Source organism: Perognathus longimembris, chromosome 23 (genome assembly GCF_023159225.1).
Source record: "Perognathus longimembris pacificus isolate PPM17 chromosome 23, ASM2315922v1, whole genome shotgun sequence".
In the NCBI taxonomy this organism is placed as follows: Eukaryota; Metazoa; Chordata; class Mammalia; order Rodentia; family Heteromyidae; genus Perognathus; species Perognathus longimembris.
The window spans coordinates 16,803,291-16,824,938 of record NC_063183.1 but is presented as its reverse complement, the minus strand read 5'-3'; the positions used below and the strand labels follow the sequence as shown (position 1 = coordinate 16,824,938).

Genomic DNA, 21,648 nt, shown 5'->3' with positions numbered 1-21,648 from the left:
GGATGTTGGGAACATAGAAGGCAAGCAAGATGGGGTTTGGCTGTTCAGGGGCGAGGGCTAGTAGAGGTCCAGCGACAGCCTGGACCGGCACACCCCACTGAAAAGGTTTATAAGGCGAGGGAAGGCAGCGGAGTCAGGCCTCTTAATGACAAATTTTCTGCTGAACAACTACAAATATTGGCTGTGACTCTGGACACGGTCTGAAAAAGACTTTGTTTCCTCTTTTGGTGGTCTCATTTGTCTTGTTTTGAAGCCCTAAGATTGCAGGCAGGAACTTACAGACTAAAGTTTGTCTTAATTGCTGTGGTGTCACCACCTCTGTGGCAGATAACAGCACAATGAACGAGTCGATGGGGCTGAGCCCTGCAGGTCCTTCTTCTAAAGTGAGACAAATGTCCCTGCTTTGAGCCCAACAGTCCATCGGCAGCTCTGTCATTTATTTATCTTCCTAACAGTTTGCATTAACTTGCAGGGGATAAAAAGTCTCTGCAGCCCGCAGACTTAGTAGTCAAAGGCAGCCAGTCATTGGGCTTGGTTCAGACTTGATTCTTTTTATTTCCCCTGTTTGTCCCTTCCTTCTTGCCTTCCTTTCTCTTTTCCTTCCTCCTTTCTTCCTTCTTTTCTGGGCCTACTGAGGACCTTTTTCTTTCTATTTTTCCCTCTGTTCTTCCTTTCTGGTTTCCTTGCTTCCTCTTCCTTTATTTTCCTTTTTGAATAGGAGTACAAGAAGAACAGCGATGGACACACTGGAAAAAGAGACGTGGGCTGAGATGGGAAAGTTCTGAGAAGAAAAACACTGTTTGTCATGCGGTGTGGACGGGATATGATAAACTTAACCTTTACGCTGGTCTCATTTGGTCCTTCCTCCTTCCACCGCACAGTCCCTCGTCCCCGCCCACTTCTGTCCTGCTCCACGCTCCCGTCACAGAGCTGATGGGCTGCCTATGAAATGTGATGAACCCTCTCTGCCTTGAGTCTTCTGTCTCCAGTCAGATTCCTGCCCATCGTCTGTGCCTCAGCCACAACGCAGTTCCTCTGCGTTGAACTTTCCTTCTATCCCACCCGGCTTGACCTCCATGCAGGTAGAGGAGCCCTGCCCAGTGGCTCCAATAATGGTGTTGTCCTTGTGGTGTTGTCTTTGGCTAGTTGCTAATTCAGGCTTCAAGCAAGAGTTGGAGCAGGGGCTTGGGTGACTCCCCACAAACCATGTTTAGATCAGTGGGGGAGGGGAGCAGGGAAACCAAGTATTCTGAGGACGTCAGACCTGCTCCTTCTGGCCTCCAACACACACAAAAATACTGGAGTGTGCCGGCATTGGGCCTGCTTCTTCATCACCTCCCTACTACTCTGCATGTAACAGATTAGTTAAATGTAACCTCTTCACTCTTAGGTCCTATTCTGTAATAAAATACTTTTCTTTTAAAATATTTTTTGCTGCCAGGGCTGGGCATTGAACTCGAGGCATGGACACTGTCCCTTACCATTCTCGCTTGGTGCTCCACCACCTGAGCCACACTTCTATATCTGGCTTTTGGGTAGTTAAATAAAGATAAAAGTCTCAGCTTTTCCTGCCTGGACTGGCTTCTAACCATGATTCTCATATCTTGGCCTCTTGAATAGCTTGGATTATAGGAATGGGCCTTTGGTGCCTTGGTTTGCTTTTAAAATATTTTCAACCTTTTGGTTAGAATCAAACAGCGAGGGGCTGGGAATATGGCCTAGTGGCAAGAGTGCTTGCCTCCTATACATGAAGCCCTGGGTTCGATTCCTCAGCACCACATATACAGAAAAGGCCAGAAGTAGCGCTGTGGCTCAAATTGGCAGAGTGCTAGCCTTGAGCAAAAAGAAGCCAAGGACAGTGCTCAGGCCCTGAGTCCAAGGCCCCGAACTGGCAAAAAAAAAAAAAAAAGAAAGAAAGAAAAGAATCAAACAGCGAGGCAATAGGACAGGCAGGGTTCAATGTGACGACCAAACTGATCTTTGCTACTGACAACCAAATTTTTCTCTGGCTGATCACATTTATCTTTTCAACCCCACCTGGGTCCCATTTGGTCAATCCTGCGTGGGAGATGCAGGAATGGAGGAACCGTAGAGGGCACAGGCTTGGAGTCATACAGTCTTGCTTCTCCCCTCCCTGATTGGTTGTGTGACCTGGAGCAGGAGGCCCAACTTCTCTGAGCCTCGAGGAGGAGTTTCCCTACTGGTAAAATGGGATCAGAACAATTATGGACGCTCTCTCTGTCGCTAGTAAGTGATCTCTGCTGCTGACAGCGACCGTCACAAAACACTATTAAAGGACTAGAAGTATTTTCTGGCTGTTTCCTCTGGACAAGCAGCCCACATAGACACATGCACACAAACCCATGCAGCCAATGTCACCTCCCCTCCCTAGGAGAGGCCAGGCCTCCCCAGAAAGGGGCCCACTGGCCAGTGACCAGTGGCCAGTGGTCAGCCAGTGACCGCTGATGCAATGGTTTCGAACTTGAATGTCTCCAGCCAGTATGAATGGGACTCCCTGCCCCCAGTAAATACGCCTCCCACTCTGCCAACAACTACCTTTGTTTGTCTTCGGTTGCATGGAGCTGTTAGTCTGTTAGTTTGACTCAGGATGCTCTGCCCCACTCTTGGGAGAGCATCCTATGAGAACCCAGGGAAGAGGCAGGCGCTGTGGAAAGAGCATGTCTTCACTTCAAACACACCTGGGCTTGAGTTCTCAAGCTACTGTTTCCCAGGGTGATAGGCCGTTAGGATAATCGCCTCGCCTCTCCAAACTTCTGCTGTGACATCGGAAGAGTCTTTGGGAGAACTATGGGAGATGAGGGATGTGCACCGGGCCCTCCTGGCACACACAGCTGTCCCTTTTCCTGGGTCAACAGAAGTAGGAGAGTGACCCTCCCCACGGCACCACTGCTTTATTTCCTTCTCACAATTGTCATCACTTGAAATTGCAATTGTCGGCCATGATTCACAGGCTTATGGTCCTTGGAGGGTGAGGCAGTAAGAACCAGATCAGCCTAAGCAAACACGAATGCCCTGTTGGAAAGAAGGGAGACAAAAGAAAGGAGAAGAAAGAAAGAGAGGGAGAGAGAAAGGAGAAAGAGAGGGAGAAAGAAGAAAGAAGAGAAAGGAAGGAGGGAAGGGAGGAAGGGAGGGAGGGAGGGAGGGAGGGAGGGAGGGAGGGAGGGAATCAATGGCTGAAGCCTATAATTCCAGCTACTCAGGCAGCTGAAATCCAGAGGCTGGTGACACAAAACCAGCCTAAGCAGTGAAATCCATGAGATCCTATCTCCAAAGCAACCAACAAAAAGCAAGGCTAGAGGTGTGGATCAAGTGGTAAAACCAGCCAAGCAGCAAGCCATGTGAGTATGCAACTCTGAATTCAAACCCCACTACAACCACAAAAGAGGTTGAGTAAAGACATCACCGTAATTTTTCTTGTCTTCCTGCTAAAGGGTGAGAGCCAGCGAGCAGGGGCTAGGTTGCCTTGATCGCACTCCTTCCTCAGCACCTAGCACATAGGAGGCACTCAGAGAGTGGCTGATACATGCCAATGTCGCCAGTACCCATGCTGGGCACTGCTGAAGTTTAAGAGAGACCCAGGGAATTCCCCCTTCCCAGCCGTGGCTACCCACTTGGCTACCCTGGAAATCCCACAAAGACTGGCTCATCACTCCTTGGGAAGCGAAGATGATCATTTCTGTGGACCACAAAAGGCATCAGGATGCCTAGACAACTTAACAGAGAGTAATCTCCAACAAACGGTGCTGAGAGAACTGAATATCCTCATGAAGAAGAAAGAACTTGGACCCTTACCTCACACCATACATAAAATCTAACTTAAAATGGATAGATCATAGACTAACACTAAAGAGCTGGAATTAAATGAAAACCTTTTAGAAAAAAAAAATAACTGAAGAGTGTCATGTCAAAAACCTTCTTAGTGGGGGGGGGAGGGATAGCAGGATAAAATGAGAGAGGGGTAAACAGCGTTTAAAAAGAAACCTTACTTATGTAACTGTAAACCTCTTGTTCATCACCTTTACAATAAAGAAATTTTTAACTTCTTAGGTATGATGCCCAAAACAAAAAACAGCAAAATATAAAAGAAATTGGGCATTTTCAAAATTTAAAACATTATTGCTTCAAGGGTACCATTATAAAAAGATTAATTAATCCTCAACAGCACAAATAGAAAAGAAAGAGGAGGAAGAATGGAAGGAAGGAAAAAAAGGAGGAAGAAAGCAAGGGAAGGGAGAGAAGGAAACTGAGAACACAACTAATATAATGGAAGGAGATGTTTAAAAATCAGGCATTTGATAAGGGACTTGGTCTAGAATCATTCATGAACACAATAATACAGTGATGCAAGAATAAGAGCCCATGCTTTAACAACCCTTTGAACAGTTAACAGATCGATGGACAAAATGAACATCAGGAAGTGGAAACATGTTCTAACTGAGAGGGACCAGAAAGAAGGGGGGCAAACAAATGGAACCAGGAGTGGAGGGTGACTATATTCACAATACTCAATGTACACACAGGAAAATCGAAGTAGGAAACCTGAGATGGGGGACGGGCTAGATGGAAGGTGAGTGTACACACTCCAGTGTGACAGACAGAAAAGCCTCACAAGGGAGTGATGGAGAGACACTAACCCATGAACAAACCAATAGTGACAATAGAATTGCTAGGATGAGGGGCTGGCTTGGAGAAGGTCCTGCCCAGGGTCAAAGGCCTCTGAAGCTCGCGAAAGGAAACTGTAGGGGGTGGGGGAAGAAGTCTCTCTCTTCAAAGAAGCCTCTAGGTTGTACTGAATTTTCCTTGTGTGTTTCCTCCAGTGAGCTATAACCTTCTAAATGCTCACACAATCTCCTCCCTGATCAGAGGACCTCAGAAAGAAGCTTATAACTAGATCTTATGGCTCATGTCTGTGATCCTTGCTGTTCAGGAGGCTGAGATCCAAAGACTGTAGTTTGAAGCCAGCCTGGGCAGAAAAAAAAAAATGTGTGCGACTCTTATTTCCAGTGAGCCAGCAAAAAGGCAGAAGCGAAGCTGCCGCTCAAGTGGTAGAGTATCAAACAAGAACAAGCGTGTGAGCCCTGAGTTCAAGGTCCAGTATCAGCAGGGGGAGAGAGAGGGAGAGAGAGAGAAACTCGAACCTAGAGTTCCAGGGGAAGGAAAATCTCACCCAGAAAATCCAACCCCAGTTGGACTGCTCACTCCAGTTTTTCTTAACACCTTTTCAGGGGCCTCCAGTGCAAAGAAGTCTGGTGTAGGGATCTGGATTCCACCCTCTCAATCTAACGTGCATCTCCCAGTGCAGAGAGAGCCTTGGGATGAGCAAAGCCCAGACCTAGAATCTCTCAACCGTCCCCATGACTTCCATCTCTGTGCTTTCCCCAGACACCCAGGCAGATCCCTCTATGCTACACAAGGCTCAGGAGGAGATGGCCACAGTGAGGGTTAGCAGAACTCCCTTCTAAATCCTGGACTCTCACTATGTGTTTGGTCGTTGTGCCCATTTTACACGTGGAAATACTGAGACCAGTGTCTGTCATGTGGTTAGGAGACTATTAGTGAGAATCTGGGTGTGCCTTGGACCCTTTGCTCTCCTTTTTCTATTTCAGGGGGGCTCCTGCTAGGAAGAGCCTTGATCCCAAAGAACAGGGTCAGGGGGTGGGGGAGCCTGGAGTATGAGGCTCAGAGGCCTCCGTCCAGTTGACTGCCAGTGAGGTGGGACTTCCGGGGTGGCGGGATCTCGCTTCTGCTCGGGGTTGGGGGTCCAGCAGGCTCGCCTTCAGTTGCTCGGGCCATGACTGCCGAGCCGGGCTGCAGTCTATCTGGCCGTTGGATTAATATCCAGATATTAAGTGAACAATAAATTAGCAAAACTACAAGAAAATTTTACAGCCGTTTGCATTTGGCAATCATTGAGTGTTAATTAGAAATTCATTACAATTAAAACCCTGCCTAAACAGGGCCTGCGCGCCTTAATTACATCTGATTTTTAATTCAGAATACGTGTTTACACAGTAAGCGCTACGTACCCCATGATTATCCCCAATCCTCTTTATACTGTACTAATTATGTAAATTAAACCTAATTAACTGACGAAAACTGCCGTTAATTCAACTGGTAAAAGATATGTGCTTACGGAGAAGGCGCGGCCGCCCAGCCCAGCCCAAGTCAGCGTCGGAATGGGCCACAGAGGCCGAGCCCCGCGCAGGCCGTGCGGGAGGCTCTGGGCCCGGTAGGGGGCTGCCAGGAGCCTGGCTCTGTGGACTTTGATGACACTGGTCATCCGAGGATAAAAGGGACAAAATCCTCACTAATGGAGGCCAGGTGAGGCCAAGGGCACAACAATTCTCTAAAGCTCCTCTTGTCCCATACCCAACCCCAGGCCCCACAAATCTCCTCTCCTCCTTCACCTGAGCCTGGGTTCAAGTCCCAGCGCTGCCACAGCTCCTCACGCCCCAGCAGGTGCCCTGGCCTTGCTAGGCCTTCCCCGCTCTGCCTGGAGGGCTGCGAGTCGGTCACTCCACAGCGCATGCCTGGATGTCCTGTACACGGACGAGGCCCTCTCTGCACGATGTCTAATGGCACATTTTGGGTCTTGGAACAGACTTTTGATTGACTGAGGAGCCTGGGTGGGCTGGCTTCCACTGCCTGAGACTCTGTTTCCTGTCTGTAAAAGGGGACTAAATGTTCCCAGTCTATTTACATGACCATCCTAAGAATCCGCTCTGGGAACAGTAAACGGTCACTCACGGTGACAATAACTTGTCCGGTCTTCTTTTTCCCCCCAAAGCTGAGCTCCCACCTCTGTCCCCTGACAAGCTCCCATGAGACCAGCACCAAGCAGTAGCTTTCCCGGCGCCTCGAATCTTTCTCCAGCTCAAGTCCTGGAGCCCAGAGCTTTAGCTGCCTCTGCTGGCACTGTGCCTGGACAGGGAGCTGTCCGCGGTCCAGTGCTGAACCAGAAGCTGTGGACGCGCTACACTCTGCTGTGCGCCGCAGCCCTGGGTGGGATTCTTTCTCTGAAAGCTTCTCAGTGGCTGGAGGAAATCCTGAGGCCAGCCCTAGAATCACGGTGGCCCCTTGCAGGACAAAAGAGCCAGGGCAGGGAGCCCCCCTCCTCAGGGGACCCTGTCCACCCTTCCATTCTGCCCCTGCCACCCCAGGGGCCATCCGCTGTCACCACCATACAGAATTCTGCAGTTGCTTAAAAAAAAAAATCATTAGGAAGCTAAGAATAATTACCAAGTGGGGTTGTAATTATGGGATGGGGGAGACTGGACCCAGGGAGGGGACTAGAGGTAGCTCTCAACCTGGGGTGGAAAGTAGGTTTCTGTTTTCCAGAGATGGGGTAGGGGGGAGGGTGTGGAGAGTGGCAGAGTTGGAGTGGGATAGAAGCCTCTCTTGGGAAAGAGGCTGGAGCCAAGGAGCCGGAAACAGAAGGAAATAGAGGGATGGAGCAAGTTCAACTGGAAGAGAGTGAAAGGGAGAGTGGGGAGAGGAGGGCTCGCCCCATGTGTTTGTGTGTGTGTGTGTGTGTGTGCGTGTGTGTGTGTGTGTGTGTGTGTGTGTGTGAGAGAGAGAGAGAGAGAGAGAGAGAGAGAGAGAGAGACTGAGGGAGATGAAAGCAAGAACCTGGTTTAGATGTGAGCAGTGAGTCTCAAACTGGGCTCCAGAAACACTTGGCCTACTCCTCCATTGGAGAAGTAGGCCTAGGCCATCCGTTTGGGCTCTGGTGACTTTTCACAGGGTCCACGTGGGCCAGGAGAGGAAAGAGGAAAGAAGGGAGATGTGGCCGAGAAAGGGAAGGGAACAGCAGGAATGCAGGAGGGAAAAGGATCCATAACCCTGATGCAGAAGGAAACCAGGGGCGGGGGGCGGGGGGGGGGAACGAGGGTGACCCGAGCTGCTACCCGAGGAAGATTTATGGCACTGCTCGGGTTCCAAGGACGGGCTGCGCTCGCTCTCCGCTGCGCCCGCCCCGATGGCCGCCTGTGGCCGCCGAGCCCCCTGCCCGGGCGGCCCACCGTGCCCCGGGCCATCGCTGCCATTATTAACTTCTGTTTGATTAGGGTAATTGTTCAAACTTGGGCTGGACAGTATGATTAATTACAGTTTAATTAACGTGTCCATTAAGGACACTTAGTGCCACTGGGGCAGGAACGGGGTGGAGGTGGACGCCCAAATGAGGGCGAGAGGGGGGAGGGGGGCGGGCGACGCAGGAAGGAGAGGCCAAGATTGAAAGAGAGAGAGATGACAAGATCACGGTCAGTGGAGGTGGAGGGGTGGGTGGGGAGAGAAAGAGAACGGGAGGACCGAGACAGGGAGGCCGCTTTGGGGAGGACGGTGTCCAGGGGTGTCTGTGTGTGGTGGGGGGGGGGGGTGGACCCCTCAGCATTAGAAAACTGACTTGACAGAGCAGGGCCCGGGGATGCCTCGGCTCCGGCCCTCGTCGGGCTGCCGGTGACGCGGAGGAGAGGAACTCCAAGCTGGTGTTGAGGGGGGGCGGATAAACCCAGCTCCCGAGTCCTGCACCCCCCCCCCCCCGCGCGGGAAGCAGAAGAAGGGCGCCTCTCTCCAGCCTGGGGCTCCCCCGGCCTCCCCCGCCCAAGTCAGGCACAAAAAGGGAGCCGGGTGAATCCGCCCCTTCCCGGGCTCCTCTCCGACGTGGGGCGCCCCAGTCCCGAGCCCCCCCCCCCCCCCCCCCCGCTACTGGTGACCCTGCATCCAGACATCCAGGGATCCTTTCCCGAGCCCCTTCCCGCGGAGTCCTCGCAACTCCGTCCCACGCTCCCGGCTCCCGGGCCGGAGCGCGCCGCCACCCCTACTTTGTTCGTGGGGGCAAACTTTGTGGCCCCAGGTCCTGCCTTCCCCCGCTCCGACTAGACGGGGTCCGGGGTGCGGGCCGCGGGCCGCAGCTGCGTGTGGCCGCTTACCTGGGACGCGCAGCCCTCGGGCGGCGGCGGAGGCGGGCGAGGGGCGCCGGGGAGGGCCCGGTGCCCGCGCGGGGCGGTGGGTGTGGCGCCCGGGCTCGCAGCTGCCCCCCCCCCGCGCCCTCCCCGCGCGGGCCTCCGCGCTCCGGCCGCGCTCGCGCCGCGCCCACCGCCCCGCCATGCGCTCCGGACGTCGGCCTCTGCGTCCGGCCGCTCGTCGGCCTCGGGGGCCGCGGCTCGGGACCCGGGACTTGGCGCCGAGGACCCCGGCGGCCGACGCCTGTTGAGAGCGGGAGGGGCCGCGCGGGTGGGAGCGCGGCTGTGCGCGCGCGCGGGGAGGGGCCGCGCCGTCACCCGGAGAACCCGGCGGATCCCGGACTCCCGCCCGCCGCTCCGCCCGCCGCGCACCTCCGCTCCCCGCCAGCCCGGCTCCGGCCGCCGCCGCACGGTGAGTACCCGCGACCCGCGGCCGCCCGTGCCCGAGCCCCGCAGCCACGGCGCGTTTTCGTTTAGTTCTGATTTGGACTCTTGTGCGTGTTTGGGCTTGATGTTGAAATGATGATGATGATGACCCAAGGACTCGGGCACCTCGCGCTCCCCACCCCCCCGCCGCCCTCCTCCCGCCCGGTCACCCGCCCCGGACTCGCCCCGCAAGCCCCCGGCGCCTGAGCGGGTTCCCGACCTCCCCGGCCGCTGCCCCGGGGCTCCGCGTGCCGCCCCTGGCCCGTTCTTTCCGCCTTGGCCCCCAAATGTTGTTCCTTTGCTAAGGCCCCCCTCCCCTTCTCCTGGCTCCAGGGTCCGGAGACCCCCTCCATTAACTAGGGGAAGCTCGCAGGGGTGGGGTGGGGACCTGGGGCTCCCCGCTTGGGAAGGGCGCGCCGGGCGTGGGGTGCTCTCTTCACTGTATGCGGGGCCCTGGCACGTTTGCCTATTTCGGGAAACCAAGAAGCCATCGTCATTTCCCGGTGCTGCGCGCCCCCCAGCCACCTCCGCAGCCCGCCCCGGAGCCCTCGCCCGGGGGGGGGGGGACGTGCGCCTTGTCCGTCCTGTTGACCCCTCAGCCCGGGACCTAGGGCGACGCGTTCCGACGCCTACGATGTTCCGGGGCACCTCAATGTGAAGGGAGGGTCACTTATTTTAGCTTGATTGGAAGATATAAAAAACAAAATGAGACAGAGAATGGATAAATGGCTCGATAGTTGAAGATGGTACTGGACAGATGGGGAGGGGGGAGTGAGCTGGCTGAGACAGCCCAGGGACAGATACGAGGAGCACCTAAACAAATAGATAAGGAAGCCGAGAGAAGCAGATGGTGGATGCCCGTCTCCTTCACTGAAGGCTTTGGAACCGAGACTCCCGTTCAGGCTGGAGCTCCTCAAACCAGGTTTGCCTTTCCAGCCTCGTTTAGGGGCGGCGCCCTCTGGCTCGGGCCGCCCGGGGCAGCGGAGCACCTGCAGCTGTAGCCCAGGTTGGAGCCTGGCCGGCTGAGGACACGTGGCTGAGCGGGGAGCCCTTTGAAGAAGGCCCTAAATATCACTGTCCCCGTCCCCCTAGATCTACGGGCCCAGCGACCTCCATTCCCTGCCCAGAGAGCAAATCGCGGGACCAACCGCAACTTTTGTGCCTAAAGCTCGGTAGTGAGTTCCCGGCTCGCAGGTCCCCGCGAGCCCACAGGACCCTGGACAGCAGCGCGGGAGGGTCCACACGCGCACACGCCCCAGGAAGAAGCCCTGGGCCCCCGGTAGCCTGTGCTGTCCGGGGTGAGAAGGGCACGCATGGGTGGAGGGGAGGTCGGGGGGAGTGGGCCACTGGAAACGGAAATAAGTGGCTCCCGAGAAACTTCCCTGGGAATCATTCCGTCCCGAGCGCTGACCCACATGGAAAGCAGCCGGAGTGCAGAAAACAGGGGGAGAAACGACGCTCTCCCGGTACCCCCGATGGCTGGGAAGAGCGCAGTTTACAGATGCAGCCCCAATCTTGCTGCTCAACGAACGAGAGGCGCCAGAAGAAAAAAAAAGCTCGGGGTTTGTGGAAACCCTCCCTGTGGTCCCCAGAAGCCTGTCAGCGAGGAGCCGGGCCGCGAGGGCCACCCAGGGTCTGGGCGTCAGTGACGTGCTGGGGAGAGGGTGGCACTCAGCGCGCCCACAGCGGCGGCCTCCGCCTCCTCCCCTGCCGGGCGGCCCCGGGTCCCCCCCTCCTCCCTGCTCCCCTCACCCCACCCTCAGTCTGGAGATGAGCAGTGACCGCCCCTCCTTCGCCCCCGCCCCGTCCGTCCGCGTACGCGCGCTCCTGAGCAGAGGGGCCTCGGGTCCCCAAAGTCTGGGCTTCAGGGCCAGGCAGGCAGCGAAGGTGGCTTGAGAGGGTGGCTGGAGGCGCGCGAACCTGCGAACCTGCGCACCCGCGGGACAGCGGGGTTTGGCCATGGCGTTACTGTGTGGCCCCGGGCAAGTCACTCTCCGTCTCTGGGTCTCACTTTTTCCCCAGTCCGAAAAACGGTATTGGGTTCCTAGACGCTGCTGGATCATTCCCGAGATCTTCCCGTTCCTCCCCCCCCCCCCCCACTTCTTCCCTCTCAAGTCCCCCCCCCCTTTTGTTTTCGTGTCAACGCCAGATTGAAAAACAAAAGCGTGGTGTCCAGGGGGGGGCGAGTGAGCGCGCCTCCCCGCCCCCCCCCGCCCCGCCTGGCGTCCCGGGGCGCAGCCCCGTCGGCGCCCCGCTGGGGCGGGCCGCGCGGTGGCTGGCTGGATGGCTGGCTGTAGCGCCCGCGAATGGCTCATCTGCTCTCCGCTTTCTCTGTTTCTCGCAGGAGCGGCGGCATGGAGGCTCTGACCACTCAGCTGGGGCCGGGACTCGAGGGCAGCTCGTCCCCCAACTCCAAACAGGAACTGCAGCCCTACTCGGGCTCTAGCGCCCTCAAGCCCAACCAAGTGGGCGAGACGTCTCTGTACGGGGTGCCCATCGTGTCGCTGGTCATCGACGGCCAGGAGCGCCTGTGCCTGGCGCAGATCTCCAACACGCTGCTCAAGAACTACAGCTACAATGAGATCCACAACCGGCGCGTGGCCCTGGGCATCACGTGCGTGCAGTGCACGCCGGTGCAGCTGGAGATCCTGCGCCGGGCCGGGGCCATGCCCATCTCGTCGCGCCGCTGCGGCATGATCACCAAGCGCGAGGCGGAGCGCCTGTGCAAGTCGTTCCTGGGCGAGCACAAGCCGCCCAAGCTGCCGGAGAACTTCGCCTTCGACGTGGTGCACGAGTGCGCGTGGGGCTCGCGCGGCAGCTTCATCCCCGCGCGCTACAACAGCTCGCGCGCCAAGTGCATCAAGTGCGGCTACTGCAGCATGTACTTCTCGCCCAACAAGTTCATCTTCCACTCGCACCGCACGCCCGACGCCAAGTACACGCAGCCCGACGCCGCCAACTTCAACTCGTGGCGCCGGCACCTCAAGCTCAGCGACAAGTCGGCCACGGACGAGCTGAGCCACGCGTGGGAGGACGTCAAGGCCATGTTTAACGGCGGCACCCGCAAGCGGACCTTCTCGCTGCAAGGCAGCGGCGCCGGCGGCGGGGCGGGCGGGCCCGGGAAGGGGGGCGCCGGCGGCGGCGGCGGCGGCGGCGGCGGCGGGGGGGCGCCCGGGTGCGGCACGGACCTGGTCCCCGGCCCGCCGCCCCACAAGAACCTGCGCTGTGGCGGCGAGGACGAGGCGGCCGGGCCTCCGGGGCCACCCCCGCCCCATCCGCAGCGCGGGCTCGGCCTGGCCGCCGCCGCCGCCGCCGCCGCCGCCACCGGGCCGGCGGGCCCCGGAGGGCCCGGCGGCGGCGCGGGCGTGCGCAGCTACCCGGTGATCCCGGTGCCCAGCAAAGGCTTCGGACTCCTGCAGAAGCTGCCCCCGCCGCTCTTCCCGCACCCTTACGGCTTCCCCACGGCGTTCGGCCTGTGTCCCAAGAAGGACGACCCGGTGCTGGGCGCGGGCGAGCCCAAGGGGGGCCCCGGCGCCGGGGGCGGCGGCGGCGGCGGCGGCGGCGGCGCGGGCACCGGCGGCGGCGCGGGCGGCCCGGGCGCCGGCCACTTGCCCCCGGGGGCCGGGGCGGGTCCCGGCGGCGGCGCCATGTTCTGGGGGCACCAGCCCCCCGGCGCGGCCAAGGACGCGGCCGCCGTCGCCGCCGCCGCCGCCGCCGCCACGGTGTACCCGACGTTCCCCATGTTCTGGCCGGCGGCGGGCAGCCTCCCGGTGCCGCCCTACCCGGCCGCTCAGAGCCAGGCCAAGGCCGTGGCGGCCGCGGTGGCGGCGGCGGCGGCGGCGGCGGCGGCGGCCGCGGGCGGCGGCGGCGGCCCGGAGCCCCTGGACGGGGCCGAGCCCGCCAAGGAGGGCGGCCTGGGCGCGGAGGAGCGCTGCGCCAGCGCCCTGTCCCGGGGGCCCCTGGACGAGGACGGCGCGGAGGACGCGCTCCCGCCGCCGCTGGGCCCGCTGCCCCCGCCGCCGCCGCCGCCCGCGCGCAAAGCCTCCTACGTGTCGGCCTTCCGGCCCGTGGTCAAGGACGCGGAGAGCATCGCCAAGCTCTACGGCAGCGCCCGCGACGCCTACGGCGCGGGGCCTGCGCGCGCGCCCGGGCCCGGCGCCGCCACCCCCGCCGCCGCGGCCGCCGGCTACGTGAGCCCGGACTTCCTGAGCGAGGGCAGCTCCAGCTACCACTCCGCCTCCCCCGACGTGGACACCGCGGACGAGCCCGAGGTGGACGTGGAGTCCAACCGCTTCCCCGACGAGGAGAGCGCCCCGGAGGAGGCCGAGCCCGGCGCGCCCGGCGGAGGCGGAGGGGGCCCCGAGAGTGACCCGCGGCTGGGGCCCCCGCCGGCCCCCTCCCCGGGCGCCGACGGGCGCACGGACTCACCCGAGGGCGGCGGGAGCCCTCGCCCCCGGCGCCGCCTGGGGCCCGCCGCCACCGACGGGACCGCGTTTGGGGACTTGGCGGCCGACGACGCGGTACGGAGACCCGAGAGGAGCCCGCCGAGCGGCGGCTACGAGCTCCGCGGAGAGCCGTGCGGGCCTCTCGGAGGAGTCCCCGCGGCGGCCAAGGTGAGCCCCGCGCCCACCCCGCCGGGGCTGCCTCCCCCCCCCCCCCGCGGACGGGCCGCGCACCCGGGGAAGGAGGGCGGGCTCGAGGGGAGCCCCCCTCCCCCGGCCGAGGAGGGGGGCGGAGAGGGCACCCGCGCGGGGAGAACCGCGGGGCTTTGTTTTTGCGGGTGGAAGTGGAGAGGGACGGGCAGGCGGCCCCGGAAAAGCAGAAGGAGACACAAAAGAGGGGGTCTGGATGAGGACGAAGAAAACAGAGGAGAGAAAGGGACCCCGAACCAGAGAAGAGTGGTCTCCAGGCCATGGCGGGGGGTGGGGGGGGCTGTTCCCCAGAACATTAACCAGTTGGGGGGCGGCAGCCCGTCCCCGGGTCGTCCCGGGCAGCTCTGCCCTGGGGGGGGGGGTTGGCAGGAGCACCCCGGGGTGCGGGGCGGGGTGGGGTGGGGGGGGAAGGGATTCTCAGTGGAAGGCCAGGTGGTGGCTTTGCCAGAATCATCCATGTTGGCATGGTTGGCGCACACCTGTACACATAGATTTCCATTCGGTTCATGACAACCCGAATCCTTAACCGCACGGGAAAGGTGTCCTTCCGGCCTGGAACGGGGCGCGGGCCGTGGTGAGAGGGGGGCGGACGGGCGGGGGGTGGGGGGGACACGCTGGAACCGAGGCTGGCGCGGGAGCGCTCGCTTTGTGTGTTTGGAGTCCGGTGCCCCGGGGTGTGCTAATAATTACCGCCCCCCCCCCGATCGACTTCTGTGACTCGGGGTGGGGGTGGGGGGCTGGGAGTGGAGGGGAGCGAGGACGCGTGCGCCCCGCGGGCAGGACGCGCTCCGCCAGCCCCCGCGGCCTCCCCGGGCCCCCCCCCCCCCCCCGCCGCAGGACCCGGGTGTGCGGGCGCACACGGCCTCCCCCTAACCGCCCGTGTTTCCTTGGCCGCCGCAGGTGTACGCGGAGCGGGACGAGCTGGCGAAGAGCGCGGCGGCGGCGCTGGGGTCCGCGGCCGCCTATCTACGCACCCCCGAGGCCCACGGTAACGCCCGCGGAGGCCGCCGGCCATCGCCGCCCCGGGAGCCTCAGGCTGGGGGGCTGAGGCCCAGGAAGGCCTTTTAAGGAAGGGCGGGGAGGGGGGGGGGGGAGAGAAGAGAGACTGGGGGCGGGGAAGAGGGAGAGAATACTGAAATAAAAATGATGCCGAGCGCCAACTCCCAACTCCTATGGTTTGGTTACTTCAGTCACCACCCCCTCTTCCATCGCACACGCCACGTCCCAAGACGCCTCTTAACGTGCGTAAAACCTTTCCACCACCGCGTCCCGCACCCCCTTCAGGTCCTCGCATTCAGCGGGGGTGTTGGGCCTCAGGGTTCCCCCCCCACACACAGACACACCGTGGCCATTCCGGTTTGGGTGGCACAACGGGGCGCGCGGCTGCCCCCTTGGGTACCGCACAGCCGCCGGCGAAGCTGCGTCCCAACGCGCGAGTGGGAGTGGGAAGGGAGAAGCCTGGCCTTGTGTCAGGGACCAGATCGCTAGCGGAGGGGCCTGGGGTCTCAGCAAGCCAAGCACCCCGTGCCCCCCGAGCCGCCCCGTCAATGACACACATACACAAACACACACACAAACGCACACGCACGCACGCACGCACCACTACTAAGACCTGAAGGTCAGTTCCTGGGGTGAGATCTCTGCAGGAACCGCGCGGACAATCAGTGGCCATGCGTGCTCGCGGTGCCCTAGTATCTGCGAGCGATGTAGGTCGTTGGTCCCCGGTGGGCTCGGCTGTTCGTCAAGCTCTTTTCTGAGGGGCTGGTGCGGGGCGGGGTGTGTGTGTGTGTGTGTGTGTGTGTGTGTGTGTGAGGACCAAACGGGGAGAGGGGCAGATCCCGCACAGGGAAGGGTGGGGAGGGAGTGGTCCGACCCCAAGCCTCCGGGTGCGCGCCCGGGCGCACCGCCGGGGACCCGAGGCGGCCACCTCGCTTCTAATTAGGACTTGGGCGCCCTAACTGAGGAAGCTCGGCAGTATCGGGGTCATGGTTTCTGTGCCTCTCCTTGAAATTCGGTTTATTGCCTTTAAGAACCAGATAAGGAAGACAATCACTCGACCACCGAGGATTTGGAAACGAGGAAATCCTATTCAGACCAAAGGAGTGTCTCCCAGCCAAGCCCCACAAACACAGATCGAGGTGAGCCTTAGAATCCCGCCCTCCCTTCCCCTCCTCCCTCCCCGCCCCCAAAGGCTGCGGCTGCAGACCCAGGTCTCTCAGATCTCCACAGACTTGCAAACAATTATCTTCCTGCTTGAGTAGATACTTAAATAAATATTGCCCGGGAAGTGTAATCCAGGTTTAGGCAATTGCTACCTCCTTGGTGACTTTGGGGCTTTTCTGGTTAAGGGTGAGGGTCATACTAAAAAGTAAGTGGGGCCGGCCACCTTGGCTCACACCTGTAGTCCTAGCTACTCAGGGGGATGAGATCTGAGATTGAAGACGGTGGTTGGAAGCCAGCTAGGGCAGGAAAGTCTGTGAGACTCTTATCTCCAATTAGAGTGCAAGCCTCAAGCCACAAGGAGCTCAAGGACAGTGCCCAGGCTCAGATCTCAAGGCCCAGGGTTGGACTGGCAAAACAAACAAACAAACAAACAAAAAAGGACTTAAACTAGGTGAAAGAGCACTTCCTGTCTCAGGGGAACCCATCTTCATGGGTTACACACTCTTCTATCCCCTGCCTTAGTGACTTGGAAAGTATATAGTACATGTTTTATTGTCTCCCTTAAGCATGTACTTTTTTTAAAAAAATGGCTGGAATGTAAAACAGGTCTTGTGCAGGGTGTGGTGGAAGGCAAATGGGCTGGGTACATATGGTCACAATGCTTTATAAACATTTGTGCAAATGGAGCCATGAAGCTTGTTGAGTCGGGTTTGGGAAGGAGGGAGGGGTAGTCTGATCTAGGTACATTGAATGTACATGTCAGAATGAAATCGCCTTGTAAAACCGATTGATGCTAATAAGAAAATACGGGGGAGCGACTCTAGAGGAGCCTGGAGTGTACCCCCTTTCCAGGAAGCTCACCCCTCCCCCTCTGAAGGTCTCTCTCTCTCTCTCTCTCTCTCTCTCTTTCTCTCCCTCTCTCTCTCTCCTGCTCTTCCTTGCACCCCAGGAGATGATGGGCTCACCTTGGATGTCACTGGAACTCAGCTGGTGGAGAAAGATATTGAAAACCTGGCAAGAGGTGAGGTGCAGTCTGTACCATGGGGTTACCTTGTGCTTGGGGGTGATAGCCCCTTCCTGTAGATGGGTGCAGTTCCCCTTGGGGGTGTGTGGAAAAGGCATCAAGCTGGGGAGGGGGATCTATTGTCAATTCACTGAGTAAAAAGGACACTCTTGAGCGCGTCCTGGCTCGTGGGTCTACGCGTGGATAGGAGTTGCAGGGAGTGAGCCAAAGGCTGGAAGTTTATTGGAAGTTTGCATTCCCAAGGCCTAAGCCCGTTTCAAAGAACCCAGGGAGAAAAATGAGTAGGGAGACTCAGAACTTGATCTAGGTCTTCTAAACTCTGTGGCAAACAGACTTGTTTTCTGAAGAAGAAGACTTCAGTGAGGCACTTGCTTTCGGAATTTGGGAGAGGTTACAATCAATGTCTCTCTGAAATTAATATATAGCTATTGATGCATTAGCAAATGAAGTCTGGGGCTTGTTTGCAATGGAACTCCCAACCCTATTGCTGCTCAGCCTTCAAAGGGTAGAAGATGGTTTGAAGCGAAGAGGAAGAGGGCTCTCTCTCTCTCTCTTTCTCTCTCTCTCTCCCTCTCTCTCTCTGTCACTGTCAGTCAGTGCTGGGTGCCTGGGTGCTCTCCCTGAGTTCCACCACTTGAGCCACAGCTCCACCTCTGGCTTTTTGCCGGTTCATTGGAGAGAGTCTCAGGGACTGCTCTGACAATGGACTTTCCGAAGTTGGATGCTCAGATCTCATCTTCCTGAGTAGTGGGATTACAGGTGTGCACCACTGGTGCCCAGCAAGAAAGAGATCTTGATCTGTTGGGGAGGGGGGTAACTAATGGCCCCACTGTGGGGAAAGCGTTTCTTTCCACTTCTCTGGAACTAGTTTCTAAAGGCACCAAGCGGAGCCTTTTAAATACCCAGCCTAGAGATCCATGGGGTTGGACATTGGACATTGGAGGGAAGTGGTCAGTAGTCATATCCACGTTCTTGAGGCACACATTACTGTGAAAATCACTGGTGTTTTATTTGGGAGGTTTTAGCACAGATTTTTTGTGTGTGTTGGGGGGGGGGTCATCCTTGAACCACCCGAATCTGTAGGCAAGTTGTTAAGGATGTATATTTCTTTGAGAAGGCTGTCCATGACTTTAACCAGATTTTTCCCCTCGTTTTTGTTTTTTTTTTTAATAGAAAGGAGGGATTGGTAATGTCATCTGAAGTGGGAAAATCAGGCTTTTGCAGACCATCTTCGAAAGTTAGGGAGTTGGGCTGGGAATGTGGCTTAGTGGTAGAGTGCTTGCCTAGCATGCATGAAGCTCTGGGTTCAACTCCTCAGCACCACATACACAGAAAAGGCCAGAAGTGGCACTGTGGCTCAAGTGGTAGAGTGCTAGCCTTGAGCAAAAGAAGCTCAGGGACAGTGCCCAGGCCCCGAGTTCAAGCCCCAGGACTGGCAACAACAACAACAACAACAACAACAACAAAAAGTTAGGGAATTAAGAACAACTTTAAAGCAGATTTGACAATCATTCTTTCCTGGACCAGAATTCCTAAACAGGTTATCCCCCACCTTTTTGGATGTCTTGGCGATCTTACCCTCTAGCCCCATGTGGTCTTTGGTCAAATCTCTTGGAGGCGAGTGGAAGTCAGAGGGTTGAAGGACGGTTCCAGAACTTGGGTGCACAGCAGTAGGTCCCTGCATACCCCCGGCCTCCCCTCACCTGCCCCTCCCCCTCCTTCCACAGAGGAACTGCAAAAATTGCTCTTAGAGCAAATGGAGCTCCGCAAGAAGCTCGAGCGAGAATTCCAAAGTCTCAAAGGTACTTCCACCCCTCCCCATTCCATCTCAACATCCCCATCTCCGCCCCGGGGACCTGCAGGGGGCTGGTGGCTGCTACCAAATACCCAGAGGGAACCCCAAACTCCTCGCTCCAGTGTTCATAGCTGGGCTAAGGACTAGGCAGGAGTGAGGTGGGGGTAGGGGGCAGGAGTCTGTGGAGAAGGGGAGCTGGGGGAGGAAGCTGCGTGTTATAGCTCTCACTTAATCAATTTGCACAGATAATTTTCAGGATCAAATGAAGAGGGAATTGGCTTATCGGGAAGAAATGGTGCAACAGCTGCAAATCGTCAGAGGTAAGAGGAGAATCAGGTGAGGCGTATGCGGCCATAACTGCCTCTCCTCTGGCAGGAGCCTCGGTGTTGGCTCAGTCATTTAGATTTAAATGGAAGGTAATTTAACAATTATTTTTTTTATTTAATATCCTTTGTATACTCTGATTAGCCTCAGAATGGCAAGCGAGCCCAGCAAACGGCTTGCAGGCATCATTACATGGAGTGATTGAACTTCTTATCGCGGCAATTTCCATGGTTTCTAAATTAAAAATCGAGGCGTAAAATTACCTGGGAAGTAATGCCTAAGTTTGCTTTAATTTTGGTTAGCTCCGTCTGCCTTTCAGCGCCATCCCCCGGCCATTTCCTCCCTCCGCCAGCCGGCAGTTGGGTGCCTTGGCACCCCCACCCCTTCCAGCTTCTGCAGTTATATATTTTTTTCCTGCTCCGCTAGGGTCTGTGCAGGGGTGGGGGGGGGGAAGGCGGGGGGGGGGGTGTAGAGGGGAGAGATAGGTAGTGGAGACAAAGCAGCCTGGCCGTGACCCCAGCTACTCTTTCCTCCATTTTCCCAGATACCTTGTGCAATGAACTGGACCAAGAGCGCAAGGCGCGCTACGCCATCCAGCAGAAACTAAAAGGTGAGGAGCCAGCAAATGGGACAGAATGGGGGGCCAGGGGTTGGCTGTGCGATGGAGTTTATGGGTGGACGGTGTGGCATTGGTGCGAAGGAAGACCAGGGTTTACTAGGACTAGAGACGGAGGAGAGAGAGGGGAGAACTGACTGTCACAGGGATTTAATTTTTCTACAATGACAGCGTAGGGGGAAAGAGCTTGTGAAAAAGTCTGCCTTCTGATCCTGCTTAGATGTTCAGCGAATTGATCATTCTCGGTGCCTCAGTTTCCTCTTCTGTCAAATGAGGCAACTGAACTGAAGACGTGGTTCTGAGCCATCCAGAATCTCTCTCTCTCTCTCTCTTTCTCTGTCTTTCTCTGTCTCTGTCTCTCTCTCTCTCTGGGTCCAGCGGCTCTCACTCTGTCTCTCTTCTCCCCCTTTCTGCCCCTCTGTCTTTCTCTCTCTGGGTCCAGCGGGTTGCGCCAGCCAGGCTTGGGAAGCGAACTTGGGGGTTGAGTTTAGACAGATGATGATGGCCAACATGGCGCATGTGACTCTCCCCAGAAGCCCACGATGCCCTGCACCACTTCTCCTGCAAGATGTTGACACCTCGCCACTGCACTGGCAACTGCTCCTTCAAGCCCCCGTTGATGCCCTAGGGCCGGCCTGGCCACACCCGAGAGCCTTCAAGCCATGCTGCTCCCTGTAAATCCCCGCGGTCCAGAGCGAGGAACAAGCCATTGGAACCCCATGATGTAAATACAGCAGCCCGCCTGCCTCCTCAGGGCGCCCCAGCCTTGCCTGCCCCCTCCTGGGCCCACGGACTTCCCAGTGTACATATGGCCTGGCCCCTCCACTGAGATTCGAGGGGTTCTGACTGGACCTACGGGGTGGGGGTGGGGTGAGGAGAGTGAGGGAAGGGGAGATCTCTCCCAACCACCTGCCAGGTTGTTCAGCCCAGGCCCAGGCTTGTGAACACAACTAGCGACTCTGCTGGCGCCTGCTGGGGCTCCCATCGTCTCTGTCTGAAACTTGTTCCTAAAGACAAAGTGGCTATGTGCAATGGATAGAAATGTACTGTGAGTCTCTTGGTTTCGTATTAAGGTTCACTTGGTTTATTTATGCCGTAAATTATTTGTTTCCTTTATTCTCCTGGATTTATTTCCAATCCTACTGAGCGTTTCCCGCTTGTTTCTTTTTCTTTCTTTCTTTCTTTTTTTTTTTTTGGCTTTCTATCATTATTTTATTGTAACCTCACGATATAACAGCACTTTAAAAGGGCAACAGCTGACTCACAAGATGGCGACCACCTTGAGCCTACTTGGAAAGATCATCTTGTATCCGTGACTTTTGTTTTTAATAATAAAATAATAAAAAAAAAACTGTCACTTTCTGGGGCTGCAGAGGTTAGAGGTCGGGGAGAGCAAGATGGTGCCACCGGTGCAGCAGCGTGGGGACCGTCCCCGTCCCCTGGGCTTTGGAGTCCTGGTCACTCAGGCAGACAGCCTTGATGGGTTGGGAGTTGACATCCCAGGCCTTGGGCTTTCTGGGCAGGTGCTCTACCACCCCGCCCAAGCCAAACGGGGACCTTCAACCTTTCCAACCTCAGGACCCTCCCCTGCTTCCAGAACAGGGAAAGGGGACCCCTTGGCCCCTGGCCCCTCCATTTCTGGGAGGGGAGAGGAGAGCGCTTCC

General features: G+C 57.8%; 1 protein-coding gene across 1 annotated transcript; it reads left to right on the top strand.

Moving 5' to 3' along the window:
* The first annotated feature begins 11,369 nt into the window (after window positions 1-11,369).
* Skor1 (SKI family transcriptional corepressor 1) lies at window positions 11,370-20,612 on the top strand. Its single transcript, XM_048332679.1, is given in 10 exon segments — window positions 11,370-11,438; window positions 11,440-11,474; window positions 11,749-14,023; window positions 14,963-15,050; window positions 16,093-16,200; window positions 17,175-17,246; window positions 18,977-19,051; window positions 19,290-19,364; window positions 19,913-19,978; window positions 20,518-20,612. Coding segments are annotated over 10 exon segments (2,958 nt in total).
* Window positions 20,613-21,648: the final 1,036 nt, after the last annotated feature.